This window comes from Typopeltis vanoorti, chromosome 10 (genome assembly GCF_054136105.1).
Source record: "Typopeltis vanoorti isolate ZY-2024b chromosome 10, IOZ_Tvanoo_1.0, whole genome shotgun sequence".
Lineage (NCBI taxonomy): Eukaryota > Metazoa > Arthropoda > Arachnida > Uropygi > Thelyphonidae > Typopeltis > Typopeltis vanoorti.
Window position 1 is genome coordinate 4,194,225 of NC_143558.1, and position 12,857 is coordinate 4,207,081.

Sequence of the window (12,857 nt, forward strand, 5' to 3'; positions counted from 1 at the left end):
CTTCATTACCTTCCCTATGTGAAGAACCAGGCTGTGGCTCTTCTAGTGTAACTTTTGTTTTTTTTGATGAAAATGCCCAATGTGCTTTGCTTATTCCTCTTCTCCTTTTCATCACAAAATTGCTTATAGTAAACAAACACATCATGCTTTTCTTTCAATTAAAAAGTAGCGTTCAACATTGGGGTCCATGTCTTCAGCCATCGCTAAGTGCAGAGAACATTTCTGCAAGACCCTTCACTGTGAATTGTTATAACTACCTCTCCTTGTTTCTCTTTTTTCTTTCTCCATCTTCTGCAACACGTTCCTCCAGTTCGACCAATTCTTTGTTGGTCAACTCTTCAGGGACACTTTCTATGAGTTGAACTATGTCGTCATCATTCACTTCAAGATTCAGATTGTTTGCTAGGCCCAGTATTTCACTCAATTTACAGAGGTCTTCATTTTTTCAAAACTTCCAAAATCATGCATAAACCTTTTTAATGTCTCTTTAACCATATGCCACTCATACATTGAGAGATTACTTCGTTCCAAACTACAGCAATATTTTTAATTGCATGAGAGTCTGGTTGTTTCCTTCAGTAGCAGAAATGGCTTGTGAAAAAGTTCTCTGTAGATAATAAGTCTTAAACACTACAAGAACTCCCTGATCCATCAGTTGGATCAATGAAGTAGTATTCGGAGGGAGAAACATGACCTTAAACTTGGTGAAGATCACCGATATAAGGCCTATGACCTGGAGCATTATCTAGAATTAATAAAATTTTAAATTCTATATTTTCTTTCACACAATAGCTTTCCATTTCACCATGTGCATTACAGTTGATTAAGACATCCGTAAACAATTTTTCAGTCATCCACAGTTTCTTATATTTCCGCTAATGAATTGGAAGGGTATGCTTCCTAATGTTTTTGAAAGCTTGTGGATTCTCACTGTGCCATATCACAAATAGTTTCAGATTAAACCCAGCCATATTACCCCCTAACAGAATCGTAACATGGTCTTTAAGAGCTTTGAAACCAGGCATAGATTTTAGCTTTTTGTGGATGAATTGTCTGCTTGGGCATTTTTTTCGAAACAAGGACTCATCCATATTAAATATTTGCTGTGGCAAATAATTTTCCTCCGTAATAATTTTATCCAATTTCTCCACAAACTCCTTGGCAGCCTTCTCATCGGAATTTGCAGATTCACCATACATTTTCATATTATGCAGTGCAAAATGCTGCTTGGCTCTCTTGAACCAACTGGAGGAAGTGTTGAATTCGTAGTCGTAATCAGGTCCTGCTTTCTCCTTCAACATGCTGAAGAGATTTAGTGCCTTAGCGGTTATGGTCATAGTGCTAAGAGGTATGCACTTTTGGCCCAGGCCCTCTATGTATGATGGAAGTAGCTTTTCCAATCCCCAATAGGATTTGTGGTTGCTTCATCACTATCGTTGAACTTGCAACTTCATTTCAATTTCAAGATCAACTGCTCGCCTCTTTTCTGTGATTCTTCACTAGATTTTTTAATTGGGTGTGTAGGGGCCACGTTGCACAAAATATTTAACAATAAATCAACAGAGGAACTGTCGAAGCCACGTGCTGACTGCCAAGGGAGGTTGCCGCTGAATGTGCTGTTGCTAAATAAAAACCTTTTTACTTTACACTTTGCTTACATAGTCGAAAATGTTAATTATTCCATTATGGGATCACTTTGACTTATGTCCATTCATTTTTGAATGGACATAAGTCAAGGAATAATTGTGTGTGTATATATATATATATAATTTTTTTAAAAAAAAAAAAAGCTTTGTGTGTATGAACTCACTATGAATAGTAGTCAGTGTCTGTCTTTTATCTGGTTGTTATTATATACCACAGTTGACCTGCCTGAGTGATTAATATTACAGATTCAGATCTAGAATGTTATTATTGTAATAAGTTAAGAGATTAAGTGAGAGACAAAGAAATTTCAAAAATAATATCTTTGTTTATAAATCATTACTATTATGCATAGCATAGGTGGCCGACCGCAGGCCGTAACGTGATTTTGTGCGGCCCGTGGCAGGATAAAAACTATATTAAATTATATGTATTATCAATTTAGCTATTAGTTTCGACTGCAGATTTTCTGATTGATATACTAGTTATATTCATTATTTCTGATGACGTTAACAATTTATATTCTCAACATGGAATCGGAATTGCTTTAAAAAGATAACTCAATTTATAAAATCTACTGCTTCTCTGTGCGAGTTGTGGTAGATTTCTATGCACTCCAGATTAACGCATCATTGAGTCACTTGCTCTGCTCTGGTTAGAGTGATCAGTGTTATTGTTGCAGTTTGTGTCCCCTGGTCAGTTACTTCAGCCTTTGTGTACTATGAGTAAGAAACATAAGATCTGTGAAGAAAACAGATAATTTCAGGAGAATTGGGAAAATGAATTTCAGTTTATAAACAATAACGACAACTACAGTACCTTGTGTGTTTGCAAGTATTGTCTGTGCACAAGGAATATAACCTCAAACGCTACTACATACAGCACCATGCAGCTAAATACCAAGAATATGCTGGGCAAGTACGCACTAAAATTGTACGTAATTTGAAGAGAAAGGTTGGTGCTCAGAAATCTATTTTTACTAAACCAACATCAATACAAAAAAAGGCACCGTTTGTTGTAAGCACAGAGATAGCAAAAGCAAAAAAAAAAAAAAAAAATCATTATCTGATGGTGAATTTGTAAAACACTGTTCTGTGAAAATGGCACGTGCTTTTGGGGAAGATAAAATTGCCAGTGAGTTTGAAAGCATCCCACTATCAAAACAAACTGTAACAAAAAGAGTTGAGGAAATAGGATTACAGATTCAGCTTAAGTTGTGTCACATGTAAAGAACCAGAAATATGTAATTAAATTTAATTTAACAACTTATATTTAAATAAATCAAGTATTTTATATTGTTCTCCCAGTAGTAAAATGTTTTAACAAATAGAGCCTGTGTAGCTCAGTGGATATGGCGTTTGCCAACCACCGCGCTTGGCCGCACGAAGGAAGACTTGGTTTTGAGTCTAGTCGGCGACTAGAGGAAATTTTTCTAAGCCTTTTTTCGACCGGTTCCCGAGTTAGTCGATCTCTGGCACGGGCAAGCAGGTTTTTCCTCCCGTAAACTCAAGAAAATCGACCGTAGAACCCACATTATTTCAGACATTAAATATTTTGTGTTAGAGTTAGGGACCACGAGATGGCGGCACATTTGAGCCGTCTCTCTTCACTGAGTACCGTTTAATTAGTGATAGCCTTGGGCCATCTATCTCTGATTGGTACCAGTGGAGATTGAACTGCCCACTCAGTCTCCAAAAGTTAGATAGGGCTAAATGGCCTCGCCTACTCCCGTATACGGGGAATAAAAAGGCGTTAGCTGATTTTTTTTTTTTTTTTTAGTAATTCAATGCATATAACTATTGCCTTGAAAAAATGCAGAGTTTATTTTTATTTAAGTTCTGTCTAAAAGTGTGCGGCCTGGGATGCTACCACTCATCATATATTGGCCCTCATATAGAATGAAGTTGGCCACGCCTGATGTATGGTATTGCCTTAACAGTGTGTGTAAAATGTTAATGTTCGGCAAAACACTATATACAAATTTGCATTATAAATAAACTTCTAAAGAGAAAAAGACCATCAGAGTTAAAGAGCATAAACATCAGGCAAAATCCTGTGATCTTCTCTTCAAGATCACAGGATTTGATGAGAATACACAAACTAAAACAGTTCACTTATAAATTAGTTTCTTCTGCTCTCAATAATGCCATTAAAATATAATTACTTAGCTCATACCTATTTTTCTCCTAAAACAAGCAAATAATTTGTGCACAACTTTTCTTAATAGAGAACATATTTCTTCTTTTATATATATCTTCTGCACAATATCAGTTCTTTTACTGTTTCCTTGAAATATAAAGATAATTTTAAAGTTGACTTCTTCCTTATCCTTAAACACAAAAAGAATTCATCTCTTTTGGGTTTACAGTGCGTAACTAGAATACTTTTCTGCATAACTATTTGTTGCTTTGGGAGAAGCTATATATATCACTTTTATCTATGCCACTACTTAGCTTCATATAAAAGAAATTCATCCATTAATTTTAGGATAACTTTTTCTCATAATGGACTTTTCCAACTTTTTAGAACATCTCTATTTTAATCAATGCAACAGCTGTCTATTATTCTCCCTCCCTCATTAATTCACTTTCCTCTTCAAAAGTACAATCTTCGTGCAAGCGCACTACTGCCTGACCTGGTAAACATCATGGTGGTGTGATGAAAGTCACTTGTTGTAAACAAGACTGCAATTCTCAGTGGCATGAAAATGTCATCAGAAAGTTCGATATTTTCTTCTCTGAAGGTTTTGTTATAGAAATAAAACACTAAATTATAAATATTTCTAATCACAAGAAATAATCAAAGAAAGTTATTTTTTTCCTATACATTTAGAAAATGTTTACATACATGATAAATAATAAAACCAAAATTATCCTTTCCTTTTTATTTATTTAATCAAAATCAGCTGCTGCTAAAAAAATAATGTAAGATTTTTGATATTACTGAATAGCAGATATGCTACATTAGAATCTTAGACTTAATATCAACATCTGAGGAACTAAGAATTGGTCATTTTTTAGTTAAATGGATATGTGATGGGAGGATACTTCCAGCAGGCAACTTGTTAACAGGGAAGTCGCCAAGGATTCAGGTTTTGGATCTTTGTTAATCAGCATATCTCTCAATAATTCAGTTTCATCTGTTAATAGCAAAGTTTCTCTCTATGCACTGATGATGTTTAAAATTAGAGTGGTAAATTGTCCAGATGATTTTAAAAGCCATCATGAACAGGGAAGTGTAGGTTAAAATTCAGTTTGAAGAAGTGTTCCATTTTGGTAATATTAAATGGACATAATTGAAGAGAAAAATTCGGAAAACACTGCTAAATATAAAAATTTGGATTAGTGCCTCCATACTTCAGTCTTTCTGAACAATTTCCTTCACTTGGAAAGACTTGTATTCAAATTCCATCTGGGATGCAAATAACCTCTATCTCAGTTCCCCTTTTTGTGTTAAATGTTCGGTGGGTTGTTATGACCACGTAATCTGTCATGTTTACTGCTTATTATAGCGTAGTTAATCTGTAAAGAGCATGTAGTGTTCTGGCCTGTTTTGCACAATGAAAAACCAGAGTTTCTAAGAGGAAAAATCCCAGGCTCGTGCAAAGAACTTTCATCAGGATTTTTCATCTGAAGGTGAGTTAGCATGTTTTGTATGGAATAGGCAAACTTGCCAGATAAATATGCAATTTACAGACATAACAGACCACCTATTGTAAGCAGGTTTCTAAGATGCCAAGTTACTTGGCTGTGACAAGCCAGTGAGTTTAACATGAAAAGGAAGATATATCGTGAAGGAAGCTCAGAGAAAATGGCTAGGCCACCTGAAGAAAGACTGAAGTTCAAGTCTAGTCGCCAATTAGAGGAACTTTTTCTAAGCCTTTCTTCAATTGGTTCCCAAATTAGTTTCTCTTACACAGACAAGTGGGGTTTTTTTCGTCGCATAAACTTGAGAAAATTGACTGTAGAACTCGCAGTATATCCTGTTAAGGACCATGAGATGGCAGTACTAGTTAGCCAGTCTCTTCATCAAAATTAGTGATAGTCTTTAGCCAGCTATCACTGATTGGCTACTGGTGGAGATACTGGTGGAGATTGAACTGTCCACTCAGTCTCCAAAAGTTAGATAGGACTTGGTTTCCCCTCTCATGGAACATGCCAGACTTATTTCGGCTCAACCAAAAGTGTACCAAAGCAGATTTAAAAAAAAAAAAAAAGCTTACCATAAGTGGCTTGCTTCATACTCTGCCTACACCAAAGCACACAACATATGCAAATCTAATTTTATAAAGGCCAACAGCCAAAAACTTGCCTCCTGCAAATGGAAGCTATGCCTTCTGGCCCCTAGGGCCTTTGGACACACGTCCTCTCCTCCACCTCTCTCTCTCATCCTAGACCACTGTTATTTCACCCAAAGATAAAGCTGACCTGGCATCATTCTCTTCCTCAAACTCCTGCATTGATAACCAAGGGAAACACCTCCTACCATACCAGAATCAAAGCACCGTATGCCTCCTTTGGTTTTTTGACAAAAACAGGAAACTACTAAAAACCTTGCTTTTAGTGTTGCACAGTGATCAGCATTCATTTCAGACATTATGGAGACTATAACCATGTTAGAAATAATTACTTTAATTTCCCAGTGTTTCAACCTTCACCTTAAGGCCACCATCTGAAGTACACACACATATATATACAAAGACAATGATTTGATCAACTGTTATTCTACTGCCCTGACCTCTAGTGTAAAAAAAAATACATCAAAACTATATTCTGTTATAGCATCAGAGAACAAATTCATATAGATAGTTTTATTACAGCAAAAGTGATGTCCTAATTTAATATGAGAGTTGTTAGATTAGAGTTAAGATCCTGGATTACTTACTTATAATTAACTCTTGGATGAAAAGGTTATGTGGGTAGAATATGTGCCTTCCATATTCTTGGGATTTTTAGACCATCATTATTGTCGAGTTAGGGTGGTTGATAATTTCACAGGCCTCCTTACATTTGCATTCATACCACGTTTTGGTGTGATGTAAACAACAGTTCCTTTCCAGTCAAGTCTGAGTATTCAGGCCAAATTTATCATAGTTATTAAATTAAATATGCCATTTATGTTCCTTTTTTTCTGATATGAATTCATTGTGCCTGTAATTTGCCTTATATAGATGAAAAAGGATGCACAATTCCTATCAGAAAAAAGGAACATAAACAGCATATTAAATTTAATAACTATGATAAATCTGGCCTTTCTGATCATAGCTTCAATACTCTACATAAAAATGACTGGAAAAGCACCTGTTGTTTAGATCACACAAAATGTGGTATGAACGTAAATTTAAGGAGGCCGGTAAATTCTTATCAACCACCCTACTGTTAACAATAATGATAGTCTAAAAATCTGAAGGATATGGAAGACACAATTCTACCCACATAACCTTTTCATCCAAGAGTTAATTATAAGTAATCCAGGATCTTAACTCTATATTAAATTAGGACACCACTTTTGCTGTAATAAAACTATCTATATGAATTTGTCCTCTGATGTTATAAATAGAATATAGCTTTGATGTCTTTTTTTTTTTTTTTCACTATAGGTCAGGCCAGTAGAATAACGGTTGATAAAATCATTTGTCTGTGTGTGTGCACACTCCAGATGATCTTAATATGTAGGTTGAAACGTTGGGAAATTAAAGTAATTAGTTCTTGTCCTGATGGCATCTCTCCAGTTGTTCTCAAACATTATGTCCCAATATTAACACCTGTCCTGCATCATCTCTACTATACATTTCTGGTACTTATCCCAATCTTAATCTTATTCACAGTTTTGCTGACGATAGTACTTTTCGCTCATTCGACATGAGCAGGACATCCCAGGCTACAAAATCATCTACAACGAGTACCTTAAACATTGGTTTTCATACTATCATTCAATGGGGTGAGGACAACCTTGTCATGTTCAATGCCCCCAAAACATAGTCTTGCCTTTCCTCTTGCAAAAGAAATCTCAGCTCACTTACCCTTACCCTCAGCTTGGACTAACATTTACTTCCCATCTCTCCTGGCATAAACACATCACATTAATAGCCTCTTGAGCATCAACGAAACTAGACATTCTCTTTCATTCTAAAGGCTATTTTACACCCAATCAACTAACTATATACAGATCCCAAATCTGCCTATGCTTAGAATACTGCTCTCATGTTTGGGGTGTACATACACCAAAAACTTCCCTTAAAATCCTTGATTCTGCCCAGAGGAAAGCAGTTAAGCCCATTGATGATCCCTCTCTTACAGATTCACTTCAATTTCTCACAGATGCAGTGTTTCAGCACTTCGTCTAATTCTACGAGTATTTCCATGATCACTACTCCAGTGAATGATCCATTATCATTCCTTCACTTTCAGTGGCATCTGTTAATAATAGAGCAGAAGCCCAGCATTCCCTTTACTGGGCAACTGCAAACACACCAAACCTGCTTCTCCTCTTTCTCTTTTATTCCATCCACCTCTGTTCCTCTGGAGCAGCCTTTTTCATGAGGTATTCCGAAACAATTATAACTTGCAGCTCTTCACAAAAAAACTATCAATAAATTTCGGTCCTTGTCTGCACTCCATGCACATGCTTAGAGTCTCTTGACCCCTCTATGGGATCAGTGTATTAAAAAAAAATTACCTTTCCCTATAAGGGAATAAAAGCATTAGCTGATTGACAAGACATGAGATTGTTTGTCATATTCAAAAAACCTTCACTTGCAGCATGAAGGAAGTTATGATACCCTTATACAAATCTCTCTTCAGGCCAGCATTGGATTTTGGTTTTCATCTTCATAAGTTTATAAATTAATCCATAACAAATATATAAAAATATGCAGTAGGCATTTGGCTAGGCTTGGAGATCTACTAAGGAGCATAATAAAAACATGTTTTGTTTTTTTTTTCAGATAGGATTGAAAATTTATGGATTCTTAAATTTTGTAGAGTTGGCAATGTGAATATCTTTAAGAATGAAATAGATAAATGTTAAAAGAATGTTTGAAAATGCACATAAGACAAAAACACTTCAAACATTAGTAAAAAAAAAAATCTGGAAATAAGTTGTGATTAATTTTAATATTCTTCAGAAATGTCAAAATTCTGTGGATCCACTGAATAAAAATGACCACCTGGCATCCTATTATTTAATAAGATGCCAGGAAAGACTTAAAAATGCAGCTCAACAGGATTTGTTAATTATAGTTAAATTTTTTTCCTGGTATGTTCTTGAAAGGCCTGCTGTGTTTGAAACATCATTATATACTCACAAAAATAAATAAAAGGATGAGGGTATGTAAGCAAGCACGAACCATCCTATTTAAGATTGAGAATTTAGAAATACAGGCAAACCTTGCTTAATGCAATTAATTAATCCATCAATTAACAAGCACTAAGTGAAATTGCATTAAGAAAATGCAGTAAACAATAAGAATAATATTAATTCATCCATCAGTTAGAATAAATTTGGAAGAAAAAAAATTACAGTATAAGCTATATTTTTGGATAAAATCATCAAAGTTAATAAAAATCAGTTGCTTAAATTTTTATTTAATGTCTAAAACATTTGATTGAGCTACTTTTTTTTTATAAAAGATGTTTGAATCGTGCTCGACTTTTTCATCTTGTCATACAATTTGCAATTGCTGGCGACCGCTTTATCGAGATTTCGGAACTTCATTCCATATCAGGATCAGCATCAAACAGAATTTCCTTAGCATGCTCAATGTGATTGAAAACTAGCTGAAGTTCTTTCACAGTTAGCTTCTTAGTCATAACATTCTCTTCTTGTTCGAACTCATTATCTTCTTCATATGCACACTGTTCTTTTAGTTGAAGGAGATCATGCTCGCTTAACTGTTCTGAATGGGAATCTAGCAAGTTTCTCACATCTTTATTATCCAGTTCATTAAATACAAGTTCTTTTCCGATTGTGATGATTTCTTCAAAATATTAGATCTTGGATTTTGCACACAATAAACTAACATAGGCCTTGAGTTTAAAGTCGCCTTCTGCATTGCCTCCTAATAAGAGTGTAAGACGATCTTTAGATACGTTGTATTCTGGTTCTGATTCAGTTTTAGCTAGGAAAGTTTTTGTTGGCATACACTTCCAAAAGAGACCAATTTCGTCGACGTTGAATATTTGCCAATTGTCATAATCACCCTCCTGAATTATCTTTTGCAATTCTTCATGAAACTTGGCCACAGAATCTTTATCAGCACTAGCAGATTCCCCAGTCATGCAGTCCAGTTTGATTGTTAAAACGGTCAAACCATCCTAAACTCACAGTAAAACTTTCACATTCCTCTTCAAATTTGGTCTTTTTCAATGAGGTAAAAATATAGAGAGCATTTGCCTGCACTAAGAGGCATTCTTTTTTGGTTATAATCCTCAATTTAGAGTGATAGAAGATGCTCCATCTCGATCAGTAAATGGCTTCTATTTGAGCACGTTTGCCAGTATATGGTTTAATTTAGTATTTTTTAACTAGGTGGTGCTCTAGGTTCCCTTGCATTTACCTTCAATGTGTGCTGCACTGTATTAATATTTTTTGAGTCATTGCTCCTGGTAGAAATAAATTACGATGAGACAGATTAAATATCTGTAAATTACAGCAGTTACGATGAATCATCACATGCACATATATATACTATACTAGGGAGGCTCTGCCCCCCTAGTGTGTGTGTGTGTATATATATATACTAGGGAGGCTCTGCCCCCCCCCCTAGTGTGTGTGTGTATATGTATATATATATATCGAGCACAATAAGAAGATAAAAGAAAGAAATCATGAGGCTTTTATGCAAGATCTGTATTTTGAAATAGTAAAAGTGTATTTTTTTATAAATATGTATATTTTTTATGGCTATATTAAAGAGGTGGGGAGGGTCATTTTGCAAAAAGCAGCACTTAAACATGGTATCCCAGAAATGGAAGACCAAAGACACATTCGATGAGATGAAAGATGGCCGAAACTCACTGGTATTAGAAAAACTCAAGATAAAGAAGATACAGAATATTACTGAACAGCTCAGAACGAAAACTGCATCTCAGTTTAATATAAATATTTTCATTACTTTAATGGGAAATATTGCAATAATCAAATGGTGTGTTTTGAAACTTTTTTTTTTTTTTGGAAAATTTTTATAAGTTCAAGATCAACTGAGAGCCCTTTTTTTTTGCTTATATCAATAGGTATAATTTTGTTTTGTCCATGAAAACCGAAAAAATTTTAATAACGATCCTGAATACCAAATTTTATCAAAGTGGGAGAATTATCATTTCAAATTGTTTTTCAAAATTTTTTGAAATCAATAGTAGCCCTCTATTAACAGAAAAATTATTTGGATTTTATTTTAACACTAATTTATAAATTAGGCTCTTTAATGATAACAATTATCTTATAGGTTCAGAAGGAAGCATGGAATGTTTTAAGAGATGATTTTATGATTGGTGCTACAATGAAAGACTGGGACAAGCAATCTGATGAGGAGGAAACAAAAAGTTGACATTTTTATATATGTAAATAAAAATCTATATTGTACAGGCAAAAAAATTAATAAAAATATATCACCAGAATAGATGAAGTTATTATTTGTTAACAAATATTGGCAAACTTTTGATTTTTCGTGGAATTTGTATAGACAGGAATATACACCTGCATGGTGCAAGTTGGAAAATGAGTGGGATTTATCATTTGAGGACAAATTAGCCAATCTCATATGGAGGAAGCAGTTTTTTTCTTTTTTATCATGCAAACTCAGGTTTTGCATACATACGTTCAAATCAGCCAGAGAACACATGCAATTAACAGACAAAAATACTATTAGTAGGTGATAGATGTAGTGCAGAGATGGAGGATTCAGTAATGTAGTTGTCCCCTTGTAGTTGAGGCCTTGAATAATTATTAACAATGGACCTCCCTGGAATCAAGACTCATCACAGGAGGTCCACACTTTCAGGCAATGTATTCCACTCTCCCTGCTAATAACTTGCTCCTACTCTTTATACAGCTTCCAGGGATAATCTCTTATTCTACCCTTGTCTTCCTCTACTCTATGAAAAATCTCCTCCACATTAATCTGTTAACTTCTAACTTATACACCTCAATCATATCCCCTCTTGTTATATTCACAAGGCTCTGTGAGTTGCATTGCCTCAATCTATCCTCATATCCCACATTCTATAGACCTGAAACCAACTCAATGAACCTTCTCTGGATCCTCTCTAATCTATCCTCATCTCCTTGAAAATCTGCAACCAAATCTGCACACAGTTGTTCCATATGTAATCAAGGCCTTATACATCTTTAATTTTGCATGTTAAGGTCCTCATCATTGCCATAATCTGTTGCGATGCTCCTACAGTTTTAGCAATGTGGTCCCTGAACTTCAAATCTCTGTCCACCATCACCTCCAGATCTCTCAATCTCTTCCACCTCCAACTTTGCTGATGATGCAAAGTTGGGAAGAACTTTTGTGTATTCCACTAGTGACTTTCCTCTTTTGAGATACCACTCCTCTGGGCAATTACCTTTCCAACTCACTAGTGTCTTATCCACTCCAGTTTAATTACCAACTTGTCATGTGGCAATCTATCAAAAGCATTTGAAAAATCCAAGTACACTACTGTATGTGCATCTCCCTTATCCAGTGAGTCCATTACCTTGTTGCAGTACATAAGAGATTGCTAAAACATGACCCCCCCCCCCAAACTCATGGGAGAAAATTTATTAGGGAAGAATGCTGCTTTCATCAACCTAATTCTGAATCTTACTCCTTTGCAATTCTGGATGTCAGGTGTAACATGCAGAATTGGCAAGGACTAGAATTCATATCCCTAACACCTTAACAATTTCAGACACAAAGATTAGCCTATTATTTGTATCTTCAGTTTTCTCTCTCTCCTTTGTGAAGTGGAACGATTTTTCTTACTTTCTACCTCTTTGAGACTTTCTCTGTTGCAAGACATGTTATACTGGTGTGCTATTAATTCCCTAGAGCAGTGGTTCTCAACCTTTTATGATTCACATACCCCCTGGAAATCTGTATGTTACTAGCATACCCCTTGTATAGATAGATAAAACTTTAGTTATAGTATAACAATGGGAATAAAATAAAACATAAATATATAAAAAATATAAATAAAAAAATACATTAAATTTTATATTCATAA

General features: G+C 35.0%; 1 protein-coding gene across 1 annotated transcript in view; it reads left to right on the top strand.

Moving 5' to 3' along the window:
- Positions 1–11,263, top strand: part of LOC150102138 (RRP15-like protein) — a 74,624-nt gene extending 63,361 nt beyond the window's left edge. Inside the window, exon 5 of the mRNA XM_090399366.1 lies at positions 11,090–11,263. Coding sequence (XP_090255492.1) covers positions 11,090–11,191 — 102 coding nt within the window. The 3' untranslated portion in view covers positions 11,192–11,263. The remainder of the gene's footprint in view (positions 1–11,089) is intronic.
- Positions 11,264–12,857: the final 1,594 nt, after the last annotated feature.